Source organism: Aspergillus wentii (assembly GCF_001890725.1).
Source record: "Aspergillus wentii DTO 134E9 unplaced genomic scaffold ASPWEscaffold_1, whole genome shotgun sequence".
Classification (NCBI taxonomy): Eukaryota; Fungi; Ascomycota; class Eurotiomycetes; order Eurotiales; family Aspergillaceae; genus Aspergillus; species Aspergillus wentii.
The window spans coordinates 1,127,634-1,149,982 of NW_024467832.1; the positions used below are offsets into that span (position 1 = coordinate 1,127,634).

At 48.0% G+C, this 22,349-nt stretch overlaps 7 protein-coding genes across 7 annotated transcripts; 2 read left to right on the forward strand and 5 right to left on the reverse strand.

Annotated features, from left to right (window-relative positions):
• Positions 1-2,845: 2,845 nt before the first annotated feature.
• On the forward strand, positions 2,846-4,437 carry glnA (glutamate--ammonia ligase; the record flags this gene model as incomplete). The annotated part of the gene is made up of 6 exons (XM_040832360.1): positions 2,846-2,848; positions 2,929-2,964; positions 3,057-3,149; positions 3,387-3,891; positions 3,945-4,366; positions 4,420-4,437. 6 exons carry the CDS (start codon positions 2,846-2,848, stop codon positions 4,435-4,437), a joined length of 1,077 nt encoding a protein of 358 aa, XP_040694099.1.
• Positions 4,438-5,063: 626 nt separating this feature from the next.
• ASPWEDRAFT_22604 (putative MFS transporter) lies at positions 5,064-6,900 on the reverse strand (the record flags this gene model as incomplete). Its single annotated transcript, XM_040832361.1, has 4 exons — positions 5,064-5,666; positions 5,717-6,308; positions 6,364-6,675; positions 6,734-6,900. The coding sequence occupies 4 exons, from the start codon at positions 6,898-6,900 to the stop codon at positions 5,064-5,066; spliced, it is 1,674 nt and encodes a 557-aa protein (XP_040694100.1).
• Positions 6,901-8,123: 1,223 nt separating this feature from the next.
• ASPWEDRAFT_101960 (sugar porter family MFS transporter) lies at positions 8,124-9,899 on the reverse strand (the record flags this gene model as incomplete). Its single annotated transcript, XM_040827433.1, has 4 exons — positions 8,124-8,400; positions 8,452-9,391; positions 9,439-9,627; positions 9,674-9,899. The coding sequence occupies 4 exons, from the start codon at positions 9,897-9,899 to the stop codon at positions 8,124-8,126; spliced, it is 1,632 nt and encodes a 543-aa protein (XP_040694101.1).
• Positions 9,900-13,206: 3,307 nt separating this feature from the next.
• ASPWEDRAFT_101811 (putative zinc knuckle transcription factor (CnjB)) lies at positions 13,207-14,191 on the reverse strand (the record flags this gene model as incomplete). Its single annotated transcript, XM_040827418.1, has 5 exons — positions 13,207-13,361; positions 13,410-13,617; positions 13,688-13,786; positions 13,840-13,970; positions 14,035-14,191. The coding sequence occupies 5 exons, from the start codon at positions 14,189-14,191 to the stop codon at positions 13,207-13,209; spliced, it is 750 nt and encodes a 249-aa protein (XP_040694102.1).
• A 1,753-nt stretch (positions 14,192-15,944) lies between these two features.
• ASPWEDRAFT_166497 (uncharacterized protein) lies at positions 15,945-18,280 on the reverse strand (the record flags this gene model as incomplete). Its single annotated transcript, XM_040830001.1, has 5 exons — positions 15,945-17,636; positions 17,695-17,895; positions 17,957-17,989; positions 18,046-18,093; positions 18,161-18,280. The coding sequence occupies 5 exons, from the start codon at positions 18,278-18,280 to the stop codon at positions 15,945-15,947; spliced, it is 2,094 nt and encodes a 697-aa protein (XP_040694103.1).
• Positions 18,281-19,588: 1,308 nt separating this feature from the next.
• ASPWEDRAFT_33824 (DUF846 domain-containing protein) lies at positions 19,589-20,641 on the reverse strand. The gene is made up of 3 exons (XM_040833872.1): positions 20,368-20,641; positions 20,025-20,311; positions 19,589-19,969 (listed from the first exon to the last, which is right to left on the reverse strand). The coding sequence occupies exons 1-3, from the start codon at positions 20,502-20,504 to the stop codon at positions 19,821-19,823; spliced, it is 573 nt and encodes a 190-aa protein (XP_040694104.1). The 5' UTR covers positions 20,505-20,641; the 3' UTR covers positions 19,589-19,820.
• A 376-nt stretch (positions 20,642-21,017) lies between these two features.
• Positions 21,018-22,141, forward strand: ASPWEDRAFT_166499 (HpcH/HpaI aldolase/citrate lyase family protein; the record flags this gene model as incomplete). Its single annotated transcript, XM_040830002.1, has 3 exons — positions 21,018-21,057; positions 21,158-21,378; positions 21,434-22,141. 3 exons carry the CDS (start codon positions 21,018-21,020, stop codon positions 22,139-22,141), a joined length of 969 nt encoding a protein of 322 aa, XP_040694105.1.
• Between the last annotated feature and the right edge of the window lie 208 nt (positions 22,142-22,349).

Sequence of the window (22,349 nt, forward strand, 5' to 3'; positions counted from 1 at the left end):
TGAGAAGGAGCCGATAAGAAATGCCGGTTGGCAACGGGCCAAGAGGAGACATTGTGGGCAAGTGATATCTCTTTTTTCCTTTTTTTTCCTTTTTTTTTTTTTTTTTTTTGTTTTTTTGATATGGATACTAACAAACTTTCAGAATTATTGTGTGATAAAGGTTGGGGGCTATTAGTATCAGATTGGAGGAGATTGGATGCGTGGGTTTTGTGTGTGTATCAGGAGGTGAGTGGATGGATGGACTCGATTGGAAGATATGGAATAATACATGGAATACACATGGAATACTGCTGGGGTCGTGCATTACGGCCTCAGCCTCGTGTCATGTTTTCTTGGGTCTGGCCATCTCGATACTCTGTAGCCTATATCAATACATTCATAAATAATTCTATTGACGTAGACTGTAAGTGTAATTGACTAAGTGTAGAGTGAAAATAGCATGGCAATGTCTGAAACGAGTGGCGCTAGGCTGGATCCGGAAAGGGCCGACACCAGCCACTGTTCTATTATTACTCCAGGTAAAACAATGTGCCATAAGCCATCAGCCATTGCCGTCAATATCAAGAGATGGCTGATCATTGACTCCGGCTATACAATAATCACAGGAAGATTGAATCGGTTGTCGTTGAACGAACCAATAGCCAGGACCCTGAATCTTCCGACTCAACGGTCATTGTGTGTCTGTCATTTGCTGGCCACTTCTTCACCTCGGGAACAGCAGAGGGAAGACACCAGATCGAACGCTAAATTTGGAGAAACACGCCTTCGCCACTCTTGAACTCTGGAGAAAATCCTTGTTCTCCAGACTTGCTCTAGTCGTAGCACTTAGTCGTAGTATCGTATCCGACTTCTTACTACATCCTACTAAGCATGTAACCATTTTGATATCGTCGAGGCGGTGCAGTCTATTCTTGTTTTTCTTGTTTTTTCAGGATCTTTTTTAACCCTGTCTTTCCTTCCACCTCAGCCAGGGCCGGTCTCGGGGCAGCGGCGCCTGTCGCCTTTTTTTTGTGTTTCGACAATTATTCAAAGCAGCGAGAAATGCTCCATAATGTGTGGTTTTGATTTTGCCACGCCCCACACATTCCGGGCTGATCTCCGGGCGGCGTATTGTCACGTATCGTATTACGGCTATCGTGATCACCCTTTGATATCTCGATAAGAGCAATTGAACAGCCTCACCAGCTATCTATCTCCGGTAAAATAGTGGCTATCTTGATAGGTATAAATAAATTGGTGTATCTCTGGCATATTTATTTTTCTGTTTTTCCTTTCTTCCTTATTATTGTTAATAAATTATATGTGACAGATGCAACCCGATCCACCACGCGACATGGCGGGGTTTGAGGGGCAGGGCTAATTGATAACGAATCAAGCCAATATGATGCTGGGCTCTGACGACAATATGTCGCAGGTACAATCCAGGAACATCAACTATGTACATGTCTTTCATCATTCCATATACACAATCAGGTATAACAAATGCAAAACAGGGAAATACTATAGTAGAGAAGCATCCGTAGAATAGAAAGAGAAATGCACTCTACAGCCTGGATAACCAGGTATTGATGCACTCAGGTATCAAGTTGAGCTAGATGCACTCCCGGGCCTGGTCGTTGATATGCATTTAATCCCTGTCATTTCTTGATAATACCTTTTAGCAACATATTCCTGCTATCTGAAAGAAAAAGAAAAATAAAAGGAACGAATATACGGTAAGATCCTCCAGAGTCACCCGACAGGGAAACATGACTTGAAGGTATTCATATTCAAGAATACTTCCATGGAGTTCATGTGTAAGAAATAGCAAGACTGTTGATAACCGATAAGCCTGATCGATGCCGGTGCGTTACCGGCTAAGGGATAAAGGGGGAGTCATTTTTCCCTCCATTTTACCTGTTTAGGTATGATTAATGTGATTGGGCAGCAGATGTATGTAATTTATGAGGGAATATTGGAATAAATGACTCACGCTTAACATGCCAGAATACTGTACTAGAGTTACTAGGGATTTCAATGGATTTTTCAATCGCAAAATGAATTATATTCGATTCCACCTATTCACCTGCTCTAAGTGGTGATAAATCAGATTATCATCATGATGAATCCATCTGTGGCGTCCACCCAGCATAACCTTGGTTTTCCCAACTGTATTGCGCCATTTCTTCCAATGCAGCCTCCGTTGGACATGAATACAGTGTGCAGCAATCGACCCCAGCGCATCTTTACATTTCAACTACATCCAGCTGCATCAATTCGGCCATCTGAAACACCCTGCTTTTGCCTATTTTTATATACCCCCATCCAATATCTCTGCAGACCGTAGAAAATGTGGATACCCTGTATTACCATACCGTACGCCCATACGTAACGGACCCAAAGCCCAGACGGTTCCGTCGTGGAAACCGCGCATCGCCGGCCGCTGACTGGCGGGAAGCGCGATAGAAACATCCATCCGTAACAGCCAATACGCCCGCCCAGCAACCGAAGCCAGCCCAACTTTTTCTTCCCTTCGTGCTTTCTTTCTTGTGATTTTTTTGCCTCCCCCGAAATTTAAAAAGATATCCTTTCCCCCCCACCCACTGTCGATTGGATTCATTCATCATTCACCTCCATCTTTCTGTTCCTCCCTCTATCCGTCCCTTTTCACCTCTTTCTGTCTTTATCTTCTTAAGAAGACCTCTCTCTCTTCTTTTGCATCCGTTTCTTGATATCCTTTGGATTGTCTTGTCTATCGCTTTCCTACTTGGAATCGTTGCGACCTGTTGAATCGCTCGTCTTCTGCTTGTCAGAAAGAAAAAAATACTTTCAAAACTTCAGATCCTAGATCTTCACATTCATCATCATGGTACGATCTCCTGCTTTCAATTCTATCAGCTCTACGGAGTATGAAGAATGAAGAACACTAGCTAACGGCTTCTTCTACAGGCTGAATCATCAACCGTCATCTCCAATACGGAGAATGTGCGTTCTTTCTGTTTATTACCTTGATAGGCTTGGTTGCCTTGCGACTGCGAGGAATACAGTCATACTGACTCTTAGTGCGCTGGTAACAGCTCATGAAATACATGAACCTCGATCAGCGAGGATACGTCCAGGCTGAATACGTTTGGGTTGACGCCACCGGTGGCTGCCGTTGCAAGACAAAGGTATGCCAATTCCCTATATCAATTCCCCGATATCGTCACACGGGCGTTGGATGGTCAGGAACCAGGGGGGTCAATACTTGGTTTTGTTATCTCAACTTGTTCCCCTCCTTCCGATAAGCCCTGCGGATCCGCTGCAGCACGCGATTCTTCCTGCATCTATCCGCGACACGTGACGCGTCTCTTGGCGCTCCCCATTAATTGGTGACTCATGTCTGACTTTTTCTGTCTGTTGTTTAGACTCTCTCCAAGCCTGTCACCTCTGTCGACGAGCTTCCCGAATGGAACTTCGACGGCTCTTCCACCGGCCAGGCCCCCGGTGACAACTCCGATGTCTACCTCCGCCCCGTCTCCATCTTCCCTGACCCCTTCCGTCAAGGTGACAACATCCTCGTCCTCTGCGAGACCTGGGATGCCGATGGATCCCCCAACAAGTTCAACTACCGTCACGAGGCCAACCGCCTGATGGAGATCAACGCCAAGGAAGACTTCTGGTTCGGTCTGGAGCAAGAATACACTCTCCTCGGCACTGATGGCTGGCCTTACGGCTGGCCCCGTGGTGGTTTCCCTGGTGCTCAGGGCCCTTACTACTGCGGTGTCGGTACCGGCAAGGTTTACTGCCGTGACATCGTCGAGGCTCACTACCGTGCTTGCTTGTACGCCGGTATCAAGATCTCCGGTATCAACGCTGAGGTTATGCCTTCCCAGTGGGAGTACCAAGTCGGCCCTTGCGCTGGCATTGAGAGTGAGTTTCTCCTTTTATCACGACATAAAGTCACTACTAACAATGCCTCACAGTGGGTGACCACCTCTGGATGTCCCGTTTCCTCCTCCACCGTGTCGCTGAAGAGTTCGGCGTCCGCATCTCTTTCGAGCCCAAGCCCATCAAGGGTGAATGGAACGGAGCCGGTCTCCACAGCAACGTCTCGACCGCTGCCACTCGTGGTGAGGGTGGTATGAAGGCCATCGAGGGCTACATGAAGAAGCTGGAGGCCCGTCACGCTGAGCACATTGCCGTCTACGGTGAGGGTAACGAGGAGCGCTTAACTGGTCGCCACGAGACCGGTAACATCGACAAGTTCAGCTATGGTGTTGCCGACCGTGGTGGCTCCATCCGTATCCCCCGTCAAGTCGCCAAGGATGGCAAGGGTTACTTTGAGGACCGCCGTCCCGCAAGTAACGCTGATCCTTACCAGATTAGCGGTATCATCGTCGAGACTGTAAGTTCTTCATCTTGTTGCTCTTTCTTGGATCTCTTCTAACGTGATTGCAGCTCTGCGGTGGCCTCTAAATGCCTTAGATATCATATCAAAATGAGGAAACCCATTTTTTCTTAGCGCTCGTATACCCTCAGGCGTCGACTGGGAGTAGAACCAAGAGCAGCCTGGCAGCGTGTCGAACAAACATAGAATTTTCCTTTTACCTTTCATTCCCATCCGTCGTCTTTTAGGGGTTTCCCTATACTCTCGGGTGCCAGTGCTTGTCTTTTGCGTTCATCGTTCCCTCCTGCTTTTACATTCTATTAATTACTTGTTTCTTTCTTTCTCCATCATGTGGGTTATGTGTTACGTTTAGCATAGAAGTTTTTTTACTTTTTCGAGGTGAAATCGGAAATCGGTCATTTGGAAATCGGAATTGGTCGAGGAATCTCTCATTCAGGAGGGAAAACCAACAACAAAAAAAAGGGCAATTCGAAGGTCGAAGCCCCGGATTACTAGGTAGCATATTGTATGGAATACAACACTCATTCATGAGGCTGCTGGTCTGAAAACTTTCTAAATTATGCAATCTTGCCAAGTACTTATAGGAAAAGCAAACTTTTCATATTGCGGGGTAGATCTAGCAGCTGTCGATGTTCTTTCTATATTACAGACGATAAATGTCATATGGGTATCTATAAGGCGTATAAGCCAACCACTAAACCTGCGCATTAGTATTATCCTTCTGACCCTTTCTGAAGAACCGAGTAACACCCGACCCCAGGCCATTGAGACCTCTCTGCTGAGTCTCACGCTTAGCAGCGCCATCGACGACGTTGTTTGGATCTTCCCGACGACCATCGATCAACCTTACCAAGACCTGCATCACAACGGAAGCGAGGATACTCGCACACAAAATCCCCACCATGACGAGGTTACTTTTCCGGTACTTAGCACGACCGGGGGCATTCGCATCACTGGCCCAGCCCGCATACAGGGCATATGTGGTAAGGATACTACCGAGATTCCCCCAGCCCGAGACGACGGCCGAGGCAGCGGCGACGCCTACTTCGCCGTGGCGGGGCTGAAAGATCTCAGCAGTCCAGGTCATGGTGATGGGGACGGTGGGGCCTAGACCGAAGCCGACGATGAGGAGGCCGCCGTAGCGGGGCCAGGGATTGTCGTCGGAGCCGGCGTAGGTGGTTAGGAGGAGACCGAGTATTTGGAGGCAGGCGGGGATGGAGAAGAAGATTGCGCGGTGGCGGTGGAAGCGGTCGGAGAGGGGGGTGACGAGGAGGATCGCGATTAGGTCCATCTTTTTCTGTTAGTATTGGATTTATACTTTTGGGGGGGTGGTGAGGGAGGGCTTACGATCCAGATTGGAGCAGTGAGGAGACTTAGGTCTACACCGCTCAAAGAAGGGTTGGTGGCTTGGATGATGACGTTGGCGTAGCTCTGGACGCCGATTCCCACGCCCACGACGCCAAAGTACATGATGAGGAGAGGCCAGAGACGCCAGTCGAGAAAGACGCGGAGGAGGTCCCAGAACGACCACTGCGAGCGGTGGTAGACACGCTTGAGATCCTGGTAGTGGATCTCGGCATCCCGGCCAGTGAGGGCGGGGGCGCTGCGAGGGATCCAGCGGAGGTATTTGGTTTGTTTCTGTTCTTCGCCTGGGATGACGGGCCGGTCGGGGAGCCACCAGAGCATGACGATGCCGACGGCGATGGTGATGACGCCGTAGACGAGGAACATCCACTGGAACCCGACGTAGCCATGCATGCCGTCCATCTCTTGGAAGCCGGCGGACACGAGACCGACCACGGCCGCGGAGACTTGGGCTGCGGTGTAGTATTGGCCGATACGTTTGCCGGTTCGGGATGGGGGGTAGAAGAGGGTGAGGTAGTAGGCCATGCCGGGCCACATGCCGGCGATGACGATACCGAGGAGGAGACGGAGGAGACTAGCGTAGGGTTAGGAGGAGTAACTATATAAGAAGTGGGAGGGACAGGACGTACTATAAGCTCCATGCAGCTTTCATGGCAGTCAAACAAGTCCCAATAACACCGACACTGATCACGATACGACTCATCCACACATGCGGACTCAACCTGGTCATGATCAAGTTGGACGGCAAGTCGAAAACGACATAGCAGACATAGAACAGCGCCAACCCAGTCGAAATCTGATGCGGCGTCAAGTGCAAGACATCACCCAGATCATGACCTTTATCCGAGTTCATCGTCTGCGCCAACGAGACATTCGATCGAATAGCCGAGCAGAGGAAATACAGCACCCAGAATGCGGGGATGATGCGCCAGTCTAGTTTTCTATTTACTGTCAGTCTGATAACCCACTATAGAAGGAAGCAGGTGTGTGCAGTCTTACTTGTAGATGCGCTCGATATCCTCGGCACTACCGATTTGTGTTTCTTGCGCATCCTCTGCGACGCTGAGATCTTGACTGTCGCGAGTCTGTTCCTGGGCGTTTTCCGTGCTGGTATCTTTCCCCATGCCATTGGCATGGGGTTGTTCTTGGGGTTCCTCTGGGAACATGGTGTGTAGAGGATATTAAGAGGGGAAAGGCATGTAGAGTCGAGGTTGTAGGCGGATTGAAGGCGGATGAATGCGACAGGCAGCGAGTCAACCCCGCACCGTGGTTTAGATTAAACCGAGACACAGACGTATGGAATGCGACTGTAGCTTTACGGTGATATAATCTGTATTATGAGGACAAAGATGGTCAGTTTTGATGAAAAAGTCGACGTTGAAAAAGAAGATGAGGGGAAAAGCACGAGGGAAGAGGAGAAAGAAAAGAATACCCACCGAAAATGCAGCATAAGATTAGCAGGAGTTAATTAGTGGCTAGCTTTAGAATCAAGAAAAAAACGCATTAGAGTAGAATAATAGATAATAGATAGATTAAAACGACGACTCGAGCCAAGGCGATGACAAGACGATGGAGATGAAGACGCGCCGATCGACGAGGAAGAATCGCCCGTTTCGGTTCGTTGAAGCGGACCGGATCGAGCGACGATTTCGTGATCTGACTTTTCTTTCTTTCTTTCGTTTCTGTTCTTTTCCTGATTAATTCTCGGTGTATCCGAAAGACAGAGAAATCTAGAATGATAATAGAATTAGAGAAGAAATGGATCAACCAAGAAACAGCAGAAAACCTTGTCCTTCCGACCGTCGGACGCTGCGGAGAATTCAACAGCCCACGAGTTGAAGCTAAAGACGACTGACTCACTGGGATAGCTTCATGGTCCCGATGTCGGTCTCTTTTCTTGATAACTCCTGCATGGGTGAATGGATTGCATATTGTATTGAGTGTTATTATTCTCTTCTTTTGTCTAGGCTCTCGTGGGTTATGAAGTTGAAGCTCAGACGTGATTGTTGATTAGATCTTGCTATCTCCGGAGGATCGGCGATTCCGGTGACATCTCACATTCCATAAGGTGTTCAAATTATATTCAGTCCTTTCATTAGAAAATATCAGCCTAGCACGGGTAACCACATGAATCTCAGTGACAGTTCTCGATCTACATCGTACAGGCTCGTGGCTAGTAGCACGGCATGGGCTATATAAAGTGACATTGTTATACAGTGATACTGCATGCTGTTAACAGACCATGGAGAAAATAACAGATATCATATAACATAGCTTGAGCTCAAGCCTCTAATTACACAACGGGGTATATAGTCATCGTGGCACTGATACTGCAAAAATAACTGCAGACCGGCCATTCCAAAAGAAATACATCAAACAGACAACCTCCCTACGCCTTGATGTTGTTATCACTGTCCCTCTCCTCCTCCAAATGCTCCTTGTGAGGATGGTTCAGGATACTAGCACGGCGGACTGCTACATCCTCTACATCGTCCAAGGTACGCAGCAGCTCACCATTCTTGCCGTACATATTAGGTTCATCCCGGGCTGTCTTGACCACCGAAAAGATGCTCGTGGTCTTGCGGAAAATCCGGTCCATCTCTTCCAAGGAACGTCTACTCGTTTCGGGGTAGAAGAAGTAAACAACCGGGAAAATGGCCGCGTTGCTGTAATCAATTAGCATCAACTTTCATCCACAACAGAAGAAACAAACTTACATCACGGCAAAGATAATATACGTCCTGTACTGGATATTCTCGAACGCGACAGGGGTGATCATGACCACCATGAAGTTGAAAATCCAATTGGACGAGGTCGCCAAGGCGTTGGCTGGGGCTCGGATTTTCAAGGGCACGATTTCAGCCGGGTAGAGCCAGGTCATGCCGAGCCAGCCGATGGCGAAGAAGGTGTTGAAGACGAAGAGGAATACGGCACAGCCCACATCACCTCCGGTGGTGCCCAGACTGGCTGTGATGGCGAGGATGGCCATGGAGATTGACATACCCGCAGCACCGAAAAGCATGAGTGTACGACGACCAAACTGCTCGATGGTGAACACGGCCACCCACGAGGCAAGGAAATACTCCGTTCCGTTGCATGCGGAGATTAGTCGAGAGTTGATATTGCTCATTTTCAGCTGATCTTCCAGCAAGGTAGGAATGTAGTAAGTGATTAAGTTGATGCCCGAGATCTGCTGGAACATCTGGTTGACGTAGGCGAGAATGGTACGGTGGAGATGACGGTCTTCGCCCATGGTGAACATGTCCCAGAACGAACCCTTGGACATTTCCAGCACGGTAGCCTTGATGGCGATGAATTCGTTTTCGATAAAGGTCGGGGTGGCCTCGCTACCCAAAAGTGAAACCAGGACCTCTTTGGCTTCATCTTCCCGTCCCTTGAGCAGAAGCCATCGGGGCGACTCGGGCAAGAACATGACGAATGCCAGGATGATGATCGCAAAGAAGATCTGGAAGGCCAGCGGGAATCGCCAGGAGACGGGGTTGGGGTCGGCAAAGAGGAGACCGAAATCAATCCAGTAGCTGATGGTAATGCCGCAGGTAATCATGGCACCTTCAATCATAACCAGCTGGCCACGGCGATTGGACTTGCAGCACTCGGATTGCCAGGTCGGCACAGTCGAGGTGTTCATACCGTTTCCTGACTGGTTAGTACAGTCTTGCACTGAGGTATACCTATGGACTCACCGAATCCAGTAACCAGTCGACCGACAATCAGCTGAGCAAGCGAATATGTAGTGCACTGCAGAATTGCGCCAATAACCATGATAAAAGAGCCGAGGAAGATTGTCTTGCGTCGTCCGAGGTAGTTACCAACCCAGATGGTTGGAATCGATCCCGCGAAACATCCCAAGTTGTAAGCTGCGACGACAATTCCTGGTGCCGTTAGCAATGGCCCATACCACTGCAGGATCCCACTCACCTTGACGTGTTGATTGCGCGCTTTTCTGCGCAGAGGTGAGGGAATCATAATATTCACCCGTGAGAGCAATGGTGGGAAAGAGGTCGATGAAGGATCTGAGAGTCAAAAGACCTCCAGTAACACCTTGATCGTAGCCAAAGAGCAGAAAATCCATGCCAGCAATGACACCAATGGCCACCTGCAGGGCATGGCCTTGAAGGCCGAACAAATATCGATGGCCAGCCATCTTGTCAACTCTACTCAGACAGAAGAGAGAGAAAATTCACGATTGACCAGAAGAAGACAGACTCATGAAGGTGAAGTAAAAAATAAAGAGAAAGAAAAAAAGACAGCGATCAGCGTTGAGGTCGCACGGGGAAGCGGACGGGGAAGGGCTTTTAAACAAACGACCGGCATGGCGAAAAGCCGCATAATTACCACGAGGAGGTATTTGATTCGTATATTATTTCCCCGGGCTGAATTAGCAGGATTTCCCTGCTTGGCCCGCCTTGAAGCCGCCATGAAGCCGCCATGAAGCCGGGTGGTGATTTGACGACCAGATCGCAAACGATCAAAGAGACGGTGCCGGAGGGCAGCACGAGGTCTGATTGGCGATGCGAAGGTGGCATTAGTGGAAATATTCCCCATAGCTGGAGGGGAGTATGGATAGAGTGTTGTTTCCCCTCATCGTCATCCTTTTCCGGGGTCCAAGAGAGCAGGATTGGTGGAGTTGCATCGTGGGGAGAGACGATCGGCAGTCAGAACGAGTCGAGGTGAAGCCGTGAATGCCGTCATCGCGGCCAAGTCCGCGCTGTCTTAGCCTGTTCTGGACAATCCGAGTGGTGCTGCGGTCGGAGAGCAACCGGGAAGTATTATTTGATCGTTTTGAAGGTGATAACGGTGGTTATTTCGTCTGTCGAGTGTATGTGAGTGTCGCGTGGTTCGCGTGGTTGAAGATGTCTGATCGTGTGGGGAGAACCCGGGGATCAGACACTACAGACAGAGTCAGAGTACAGAGTACATATTCTCTACTTTGGATAAACTAAAGAAAGATACTAGATGAAGATAAATAGCATACTATTACAATATAATAAAGAATATTCACAGAACATTATATTCCCATAAAGCATCCGTGTTATTTTTGCATCGGCTTCGTCTGATCGGCTTCACTTTGAACCCGAAAAAACAAGCAATACAGTCCATCACTCTCAGACAGGAAAGCAAGAGAACCATGGAAGCGAATAAGTTGTCAGAATCCACTCAGATGAAACAAGCAGAAAACTTGAAAACCAGAAAGCAGAAAGTAGAATGTGACGATCGCCACTTTGTTGCCCTGACCATCTGATGAGAGAGCCAATCACACCCTCTGGATTCATCGTTCTTCCATTTATCCTCTGCTGTTTTTGTTTATTTAATTATCCATTACTGACTTATTTAACAGAAGCCCTTAAAATATTAATCAATACTGTCTGTGAACCCTCTTCATTTCCATCATCTGTAGTGCATTAAAGACACAGACTACCACTAGATCCTCCACTTCGGTTGTGCCCGAATCTGGGGAATCTCCAGGTTTTCTCGGATTACCGCATTAGGCAGTTCCGTCTCATCCAGTCTGTACCACTTCGGCTTCACTTTGACTTCCTTTTCGCCCCCTGCAGGATTGCTTTCTTACCGTCAAAACACCCTCCCGTCCATTCAGATTGTCCTTCTAGAACCGCCCAAGTCTCGGGCGCTGTCCTCGTGGTGATGTTTGGGCCCTTGAACAGTCTTTGCAGATATTGATAGAGAAATGAAGGGATTGGCTTCCTTGTCAAGCTCTGCTCGGGCTGACATTGACCTGTACGAGGCATTAGCCGTGCATGTCACATGTTTTTTCTTGCTCATCCCCATAGTAGATTCTAGATACCCAACTGCTATTTCGTACTAATGACTAGTATTCGATTACCCCACATCTCTCAGTCTTCATGGAGATCGCCTATTTACAACATGATACAAAATACAAATAATGAATGCATGTAATCATACGATGATTTCTGACAGTTGCCGATCGACGGTGCAGTCATTCCGACCTTCGGGATCCTACTGTACAGACTACCTCTTCATCCTTACTTGCTGCTTCAATAGACTCGCCATCTTATTATTATTATTATTATATTATTATTAGCTTACAGATACTCCATACAGAATATCCCTCGGATGTACCTTCTTGTATAATATCCCACTACGGAAAGACACGCTACGGTACAGTCAATGTAACCCGACTTAGTCGGCCCACTTGACTCGGGATGGTGATGATGCTATTGCCCTACCGCTACGATTCATCCTACACCCTGCCCGATGATGGTGATTATGATGAAATGACTTTAGATTGAATACCTGATTATCTACCGAGTCAATCCGTTCATGGAAAGAGGAGAGATCCGGCCTTCCTTCCTCCGTCATCCCGTCTTGGATTCCAGAGGATTTTCCATTCCCGAATTGAATTCCCGTCGATTTCTCGGTCCCGTTTTTTTTCTTGTTTTCTTTGTTTTTCTTCTGAGATCGAATTTGCCCGAGCCTGCTGGGGGTCCTGGCGTCGACTATGCCTAGAAAGTTTAGACATGTCCAAGAACTCCCCGCGGCTTTCAACTAGGACCACAATGGGCCAATTGCCTTGGCTGATCAGACAGAGCATAGCTCAACATTCAGTCCAATGATATCAGACATCATCTCCGTAGAGCAACGAACAACCGACCCCGAAACCGTTCACTCGTCCGACCTCCAACGCATTGTTCCGAGCCGTGTGCGTATCAGTGCTCAGTGCTGCTGGGTGGTCTTCTCTTACCAACCGCCGCCGCCTTCGGCCGTCCAGCCACCTGCGTCGGCAGCAGCAGCATCACCCCCGTTGGTATCATTGTTGCCGGTATCCCAGTCATTACCCATGCCCGTGTCCTGGAAGTCACTCTGCTCGGGTGCGGCTTCCTCTTCAGCAGCAACAGGGCAGCGCTTGATGGTATGACCCACTAGTTGATCGTTAATGACAGTCCATATGAGATGAAGTGATCGACTTACTCTCGCCGCAGTTGTTGCACTTGACTCTGGACCAGTCACGCTTCTGAGGGCAGTCGCGGCTGAAGTGACCAACTGTCGATGCCAATCGTTAGCTTGCTCTCCATAAGTGGTGACCACTATTTTTCGACACATACCCTCGTCACAGTTACGGCAAGTCACAGTCGAAACATCACGCGGCTGATCGCAGTCTCTTGCAATGTGATCCTCGGAACTGTCGCAGTTAGGGCTATTTTCATGTATGACAGGATGATTCTCAATACTTACCCGCAGTTGCGGCAGGTTCTAGGAGCATCGGCCTGGGGACAATCCTTTGCAAAATGACCAACTAGTTGTCATGTCAGCAAAGGCAATGCAGTCGACAATAATCAATAACTACCTTCGTTGCAGCGTTTGCATTCCACTCCTTCCGCCGAGCGCGGGTTAGGGCAGTCTGCTGCTTTGTGATCAGAATATCTGCATCGTGATCAGTATTCAGCGATTCACATACATACAAAAAAGAATTGTTACCCGCAGTTGCGGCAAGCATATCTGTCGACGCGAGCCTCGGTGCAGTCACGAGCACGGTGTCCGACGGCACTACAGTTAACGCACTTCACTTCAACACGCTCAATAGGCGCACGGTCTTCTTTGCAGCCGCGCGCAGTGTGGCCCATTTCTGCTCTCATCAGTATCCGGCATAGTTGGCTGGATATATAGCGTCGCTTACCACCGCAGTTCGCACACTTGGGGATCTGACGGTCATAGGGAAGACCAGCATCCTCAAGACGCTCGAGGTTCTCTTCGACGGATTCCGGCCAGCGCTCTCTAAGATTCGCACGCTGCGGCTTGGCGCTGAAGTAAAACCCAACCACGTACTTGCAGTTCAGCTTGCCCTGCAGGTTGATAAGGCTGATACTGTCGCCATGTGGCTTCTCCTACATTTGCAACCATTCATTAGCACTTGGCTAAGGCCTTAGCCACTCAACCAAGTGGGTTGTAACTGACCATAGCGATGAGGTAAAACTTGAAGTTCTCTTCGCGCATTTTCTTCTCGATATCCAAGAAAGTAGCAACAGGAACCGCCTTGGAGTAAACTTTGAGACCCTGTTTATGATCAGCCAGATCTGGATTGCCCAAGAAGCTCGGTGTCCTCTTACTTCACGGAAATCCTCAAGATCCTTTTCGTCACTGGCCTTCTTGAGAACGGCCCACGCTTCTTCGGGAAGCTTGTCCGGGATGTTGTTCAAGTCAAACTTGCGGTTCTCGGTACAGTCCAACGTCTTGTGGCCTATTGAACAAAGATTTAGCTCACTGTTTTGTGTCAAAGGCAGGCACATGGGAATCTTTCTTACCTTCCATTTTGCAATTCTTGCACACATCAGGGGGTCTTTCCGGGCATTCAGCAGCCGGATGGCCCTCCTGGTTACAGATACGACAGGGACCTTTGAACACACGAGGCTTGGTGCACTCCGCCTTGGTGTGGCTGTAAATGGTGTTAGCATGAAGCATCGACTGGATCTGTTGACTTGCCCTTCTTCGCCACAGTTAAAGCACTCCATTGCTTTACGAGGCTCGGGGCACTCCATCTTGGTGTGACTGCAAATGTTGGTAATGTAAGAAGCGTTGGCTGGGTCTATTCACTTACCCTTCCTGACCACAGTTGAAGCACGCCATGGCCTTGCGAGGCTCGGGACAGTCGCGCGCGAAGTGACCATCATTTCCACAGCTTTTCTCTTGTTAGGCAAGAAAGAGAGACGATAGTGTCAGGGTAAAAGACTCACTTGCGACATTTGTTGTCATTGGCCTGCGCGTGGCCAGAGCCAGAGTCACCGAAGTCACCGTCACCACCGCCAAAATCAGCCTGGGAATCCTTCCAGGAGTTAGGGTTAACGTTCTCGTCCTGGAAACCTGCCACCCATCAAAGATAAGTTATGTATCGATCGATGGACAGGGGGTCCTGCAGTATCCTGCTGTTTCTCACGATAAGGGGAAGGGGAGCAAGTCAGCACATACTGGTGTCGTTGTTGTCGCCCCAGTCGGCGCCTCCACCGGCATTCCACGACATCTTGAAGAGAAAGCGTGGTCGTCAAGGGAATGGAACCGAGCTACTCGATACAAGGTATCAGTCAGCCAGAGAGAACAAAAGACAACACATGAAGAGCAATGAGCACAGATGGCACGTGAGTTCTAGAAGGTGAGTATCAATACAGGAGAGGTGTTATGACGTATCTGGAGTCAAGATGGACGGAGATACCCGACACCAGAGACAAGAGGATCTTCTCTAAGTGGGTGATTTTCCCCAGGTCTCATCCAAACTAAAGATCAAAGAGAAACACTTACTAGCACGTGATTCTTGCGGGAGAACTTGTCTTTCTACTACCCAGAGATAGAATATCTAAAGGTTGGTGGAAGAGAAGAAAGGTGGGTGGAGGAGGAAGAGAAAGGAGAGGGCGAAAGAAAAAAAAGAGGGAGGGAGGGAATTGGGGGGAGGACAACAGAAGGGGGCGTTTGTGGGCTCAGGGCAAAAAAAAGAGAAAGAAAAATACAAATAAAAAACAGGAAGCAGTGAATGAGGGCTGCCACTGGTCAGATCCAGTTGTTTGTTTGCTCTGTTCGTTTGATACAGACACACTCTTCTGCCAGGTTGGCGCGTTCTGCCTACTACTTCTACATCAAAGTAGAATGTTTACTACAGCTGACTATTTACCGTGGTTTCTATATTCGAAGGGCTTTGAGGGTTAGAATGGTCGTGTCTGCGGATGAGAGAATTGATATCAAAGACGGGGACGGGAACGGGCAAGGATATCTCGTACTTCTGTAATGATCCAGATACTGACTCGTTTGCAAAATCCGGGATATTCACCGACTGCAGGTACCCACCAGGCTAACGGTTTCTACTCCTTTCTGTAGTCCTCCAATGTCAATTTCTAATTCGATGTTGGTATGGACACTGTTGCTAGACGGATATTGACTTGGGGGATTGCTAACATGGCATTATTATTCATAAAACAGGTTATCATAACGATTACAAGTAGATACTAGGCTCTAGAATATACAGAACCATATAGACCTAAAAAGAGAAGCGGTAAATCACACTTTTGGTCGTGAACAAATCTGAATGACGAGGAAAGGAAACAGGAAATAAATACTTGTACAAAATCCCATCGCTAAGCCTCAACCAAACCATATCTAAGTCTAAAATCCTATAATTGGATGTCACCTGAATTTAAGTATTTGCTGACATTCAGTCATAATTTCGTTTTCACATCGTTCCAGATGCGGATGTTGGAGGCGTAGGAGAGAGAGCCTGCAATGACATCCTCTCGAATGCCTTTTTTCGGCTTTCGGCAAAGGATCTGTCAAGGTCTAAGAAATATTGAATTTGTTCGTCTTTGAACTTGATCTGCTCGCTCTTTGTGGGACATTCTTCACACTTGAGTTGAGTTTTCTTTGTCATCTCTTGCTTGAGAGTTTCGTTGGCCTTGATAGACTCGGTCAACTCCGATTGGAGAGCTTTGACACGTTCCTCTTGTTGCTTATTTTGTGTCTTGAGATGCTCCACTAAGAGGTCCAGCTCTTTTCTCTGGTTAAGCTGCTCTCGGAGGTGATTGATATCTGCTTCATGTTTCTTACGCAACCCATCTTCTGCGAAACGATGATATTCTTTATTCTCCCAGATCTCTCTGCGGAGGTTCTGGTTCTCTTCCAAGGCATTCCGTCCTTGATGAAGCATGCCCGCTATCCAAAATTGAGAATTAGCAGACCAAGAAAGGCAATTTCCCGCCCATTCCCAAGACTCTGGAGTAAATCCACCCAAGGGCTGCTCCTTAGATGGGAAAGGCATGTTTTCCGGGACTAGCTTTGGCATGTCGTCCAGTTTGGGTATAGGCATGCCAGTAAATGGTACGGGTCCAGTCATTTTCATAGTAGATACCGGAGCATCAACCTGCTTGGAAGCTGGTGCAGTTAACGGTGCAGATGGTGGTGCAGATGGTGGTTCCCCATTTATTTGTATCGGAGTGGAAGCTTCCGCGAACCTTCCCTGAGATTGGAATGCTGAAATTGGAAAAGACCTAAATTCGCGGCCTGAGCCTGGTGCTGGACAGTCTTTGGATGCTGGAACCGTAGCAGATGACGCACGTCCAGTTACCTGTGCCACTGTTGATGGTAAACCATTCTGCTTTGTAGCTGGTGCAGGTGGCTCAGATCTGTTCTGCCGAATACTGTTCTGCGCTGTAGAAGTAGTTTCTGCAGAGCTTTGTCTAGACTCTATGGCTGTAACAGGTGGAATTGATTTGTTTTGATGAGCTGGGCTTGATTCCGAGAGATCAGGCTCCTCATATGTCGGTAGTGCTGTACGTATATCTCCCTGTCCCGAAATTGGTGGGATATTATTCTGTTGAGATGCGGGTGCAGTTGCAGGTATTTTTGGCTGATTCGGACGCTGAACAGGCGTTTTAGATTCGCCTGCTTTAAAAATCGTCTCAGGCGGAGCTGAGCTTGATACTTCCACAGACTTTTGCCCAGAAGCTGTAGTTTTATTGAATGGGGTAATTTTGCTCTTGTTGGCAGGACTTGGTACGGCGTTATCAACCTTTTTCGGAGCTGATTTCGTTTTGTGCATCAGACTGGTTGTCTCATCAGTCTTTTTTGACACCAAAGTCTCAGCAGATGATTGTAGTCTATTTGATCGCATAGTATTCGACGTTGGGTTATCAATTTTCTTGGGCAGTGGTCCATTCGCTAGTTTTGGGCTAGGAGCTGGTGCAACAATTGGCCGAGGTGCACCAGTTTGGTTTACTGCTTTGAAGGCTGTATTCCCAGGATGCTTGGCCGTTGGGGTCTCATTGCCCTCCCGTCTTGATGCCCTGTTTCGCGAGGCCAGTGGCGTTCGACTTGTAGTTGCAGCTGACTGGCTACTATTCCTCATCGATGTCTGAGGGAGTTGACGAACCTATGTTGTTTTAATCTCTCTTTCTTTTGTATGAGTGCAGACGATGACTGTGGCTTACATCGTCAGATAATTGTTTTCCATCTGTTCCAAGGTCTCCTCCAGTGGACTCGCCACTGTCACTGTCACTGTCAACGTCAATGGAGTCTGGTCCATCGTTTATATCTGCCTTCTGCTTCTTAGGAACACGAGGCTTGGCTGATCCTTCCTCAGTGAGTGGACGCTTCATTGTTTTGGGCGGCTTCGTAGAGCTCGTTCTTGGCTAGAACGACCAGTCAGTATGTTCGTGACGTAGGAAAGGGTAGTGCCTGGTTATCACAAACTGTTTCAGACTTTTCTTTTGCCAACTTCATATCCTTTCTGTGTATTAGCAGAGGAAACAAAGCAATATATTTTCTCGATAAAGACCTACAGAATAGGCTTTGACAGTAGCATTCATGGAACGATCTGGAAAGTAGAGCTAGGCAAGTCAGTCAGGGAAAGAGTCTGTGAATCCTGGCAGCACCTGTGAATGGGAATGCACTTACCCTGTGAAACTTATCCCAGCTCAGATAAAGCTTTTGGCTCCGCAGATCCCAGAGACGAGATCTCTCCTCCTCCGTCCAGCGAGGTTGCTTTCTCGGGACACTTTTGGACTTGGATGGCATGGGGATGATATAGCATGTATGAAATGGCGAGCAAACAAAGGAAGGGTACCTCTATATGCAGAGGCGTAGGTGCCTGGTCTGAGAGAAAAACAAAAAAACAGCAGGCAAGCGAATGACAAGGGTCAAGAAGACGTAAACAGCAAGCAGGAAAAGGAGTCCACCCCACGTTGAGCAGGGGAGGAAAGAGCGCTAAGGCAAGGCTGAGACTGAGATGGAATCAATAGGCTGTGGAGGTAGATTGCGATAGAATCCTTGTTTAAATTTCTGTCTTGAAAAAGGAGGCATCAACAGAGCGAGTCAGTGACAGGGAAAAGATCAACAAGAAATAATTGAATGGAAGGATGGTGCAATGGAGGGAAGCAGAGACAGTGAATGGAGGGCAGAGATTCGCCAGTTTCCTGGCAGCAAAGAAGCCAACAAAACACAGGAAACTTACATGTATCGATTGCTCCTTCAGTCTGAGATGGTTTGGTTGCTGTAGATGCATCTAGAATATCTATGGAAATGTTTCTGTACAGCATGTAGTCTTTTCTTTGTCCATCTGCGCGAGGCATTTCTTTGTTCTCTCTGATATGGAATCCAGCGCTTAATGATGCAATGACAAAAGTACATAAACTGCCGCAGCACCTGGTGATACTATTTTGATGGGCACTAATTTACAAATAGTTTCTAAATCCGTCCAGTCATTGGCTGAAGATATACTAATAAATCACTATCTTTAGATAGATCATTTTATCTGTTATGAGATGCTGGTCTAGTTGATTGATCTGCATTTCACAGAAAGGTGTGGACGCATAGAGACTCTGAAAGTGAAACTCTGAGATTTTACAATTACTGATTGATCACATTCACATGCTATTCTGGATATCACAAAGGTTGACCAACTGGAAAACAAGAACAAAGAATCTCGAGGGGGGGGGGGGGGTAGCTTGAGAAAGTGAAGATACTGTGTGAATACAAGTCAGACAGATCCATATTTTCCCAAGTATTAGTAATATTACCAGCGCATTCACAGGGCATAAAACTGTTGTGTTCAGTCTGAGCAATATATATTCATGAGAGCTGAAACCTTTGGCAAAAAAATTACTCTTATTCTCAAGGTCTATCATGATTTTAGGTTTCTGGCTTTGTGGTGGTGGATGATCCCTGTTCACCTAGTCTGATTTATATGTTGTGACACCTGGGCTGGAAATGCTAATCATCTAGTTTCTCAAGACTCAAAAACTGAGACATTTCTTTGTCCGTGCCCTTACGAGGTTTTGCCACCTCATATATACCAGGCACCAGGTAGATTGCCATTACCAATTCATGGCTGTGATAGTCTTGCATGGTGTGGTATTTGGTTTATAGTGAAAGTCTATCTTGAGATACTCGGGTTGAACTAGAATATGTTGCTGCATTATCTCAAAGCTCAATGACTCAAAAACCTCAAAGCCCAGCGTTGCCAAGAACACTATAATACAACACTCGGTTCATAACCCTCTGACCAGTAGAAGGTCTGACCCAGGAAAGCTCAGACAGGTATAAAAAGACGAAACGTTTACTTGAAGAGTCTGCCCAGCAGACCCCCCGCGATACTATTCACAATACCTCCAGAAAGTGCGCCCCGGGCAAATGTAGATGCCTGGCTAAACTGGTCGCACCGGGAGAATGCCACCGTGTTCGTGATGGTCAACACAAGAGCGATAGCTGTCCGATTATTAGCTTGTCGGAATAATAACCATAGCCCTAGAATCAAACTCACCGACTAGACTGAGCCAGATAATACCGATGAATCTCACAATGGCCAAAATCGCCAGTCCGATCCACAGCGCGGGCGTCGCATACATGCTGAGCCAGAAGAATCGCTTGTCCGTAGAATTGATGGAGCGGGTGTTGGGGTCGGAAGACTCAAAGACCCAGTGCGAGTCGCCTGACGAGACGTCGACTTCATTCCACCAGCGGAGTCCAACAAGTCGACGGCCAGCAATGTTCTTGAGGTAGTAGAAGTCGGCGGAGAGGAGGAGCAGGGTGAGGATGAAGACGAGAATACTGAATCCAGTTAGCGGGGTAAAGATTAAAAAGGAGTTATAGAATAGCGAGCATACAAGTCCTTGATGAAAAGCACACCAAATAGATACATCAACAGCGCCCCGATGCGAATGCCCAGGAAGCAAAGAAGGGTAATCGGATGGGCACTCAGGCGCCAGTTCAGCTCTCCTGGCTGCGACTGGGGTTGATCCATGGCGATGAAGAAGTCAAATGATCAGCAAACACTCGACAAGAAAGAGGCCCAGCTCCAGATCCTGAGATCAATTCTAGTCAACTGGCAGAAGAAGCAATTAATTCGGTTAGGAGCTATCGCATCTGCAGAGAAGCGGGACGATGATGATGCTGCGTGTCTCTACGCGCGGACAGGCGGTGGACAACGGCAGAATACATTGGTATGGTAATTACGAATGATATGGTTGAAGCTGTAAAGAATGTAATTTTAAGATATAATCTGTAGATGAATTGAATTTATATTGTCGATATCGATCAGATAGACGATAATGAAGCTTTGATATTAAGTTGTGCAGATGGTCTGGGCTAGACAGCGGATGAGCTCATAGTTCTGAATGCCCCATAGCCTATATGCACCAGCCGAGGATAAGACAATAAATAACTCCTCTTCCTCTCCATCGCAGATTCCAAAAGATCACACCTATATTATTAACTACACCATTTATACCTCTACTAACAAAACCAATCTATCGCAATGGCATCCCGGAATACCCTCCGTCGTGCCCTTCTCTACAGTCCGTTCAAACATCCCCATCTCCCCGCATTTAACCCTACCCCAGACACAAGAAAATGAAGAAGAAGAGGGAAAAGACTAACCCGCTTTCTAAACCACAGTCCCCGGGTCCTCCCAACGCTTCATCGACAAGTCACGCTCCCTGACAGCAGACTGTGTCGCATATGACCTCGAAGACAGCGTAACTCCGCACATGAAGGCGGAAGCCCGCTCACTGGTGCGGAGAGCCATTGACCAGCCCGCTCCAGCGGGGATTCGAGAGCGAGCGGTGCGCATCAATTCGGTGGATAGTGGGTTAGCATTGGGTGATTTGACTGAAGTGGTGCGCTGGATTCAATTCGTTTTCATTGTATATCTCTATTGACAAAAAACCGCAGCTCAAATCCCCCAATCTAAGCACAATCGTCATCCCCAAAGTCAACTCGCCTTCCGATCTCACCTTCGTCACGGATGTCGTCTCCCACACCCTCGCCCAGCAACAGCAAACTTCCCCAGAATCCCGTCCCCCCATTTCCCTCCTTGCTCTCGTTGAATCTGCCAAATCTCTCACCAACCTCACCCAAATCTGTGCGGCCTCTCCACTCCTCCAGGGTCTCATCTTTGCTGCCGAGGACTTTGCCCTCGACCTGAGTATCACGCGTACCCCCGCGCTGACGGAGTTTCTCTTCGCACGGTCTATGATTGCCACTGCGGCTCGTGCGGCTAACCTTCCCTCGACGATTGACTTGGTTTGTACAGCGTACAAGTCTACCAAGGGTGATGGGTCGCCTCCTGTGGCCCTGGAGGAGGAGTGTCGCAGTGGAAAGCAGTTAGGATTCAATGGTAAGCAGTGTATTCACCCATCGCAGGTGGAGACAGCGCAGCAGATCTTCGGCCCGGAGCCTGAAGAAGTCCAGTGGGCGGTCCGGGTGGTGATTGCGGATGAAAAGGCCGCCACAGCTGGCCGTGGTGCGTGGACCTTGGACGGCAAGATGATTGATGTGCCTGTGGCAGAAAAGGCACGAGCAATTGTCAAAAAGGCCGATGCTTGTGGTGTCAATGTCCGGGAATTACGGGAGAAATGGCAACACCAGGAGCCAGAATAGACAGTTGCCATCCATCCGGCATGTCGATCAGTATGTAATATGTCGTATACGCAATATATATCCATCACTACTGCTACAATTAGTAAAGCATTATTGTCAGAATCAAATGAATCTATGTATGCTTGCGCTATAATATATACTCCACAGCTAACGAAGGCTGATATGGGATCGAAAGTATCAGCAAGAGAAAAGTGCAGACAACACGCTA

Coding starts and splice junctions, on each gene's coding strand:
- ASPWEDRAFT_33824 (XM_040833872.1), bottom strand. CDS start 20,504: ATGGATCAACCCCAGTCGCAGCCAGGAGAGCTGAACTGGCGCCTGAGT. Junction 20,312..20,367: donor GTGCTTTTCATCAAGGACTT/GTATGCTCGCTA, acceptor AACTGGATTCAG/TATTCTCGTCTTCATCCTCA. Junction 19,970..20,024: donor TATCTGGCTCAGTCTAGTCG/GTGAGTTTGATT, acceptor ATAATCGGACAG/CTATCGCTCTTGTGTTGACC.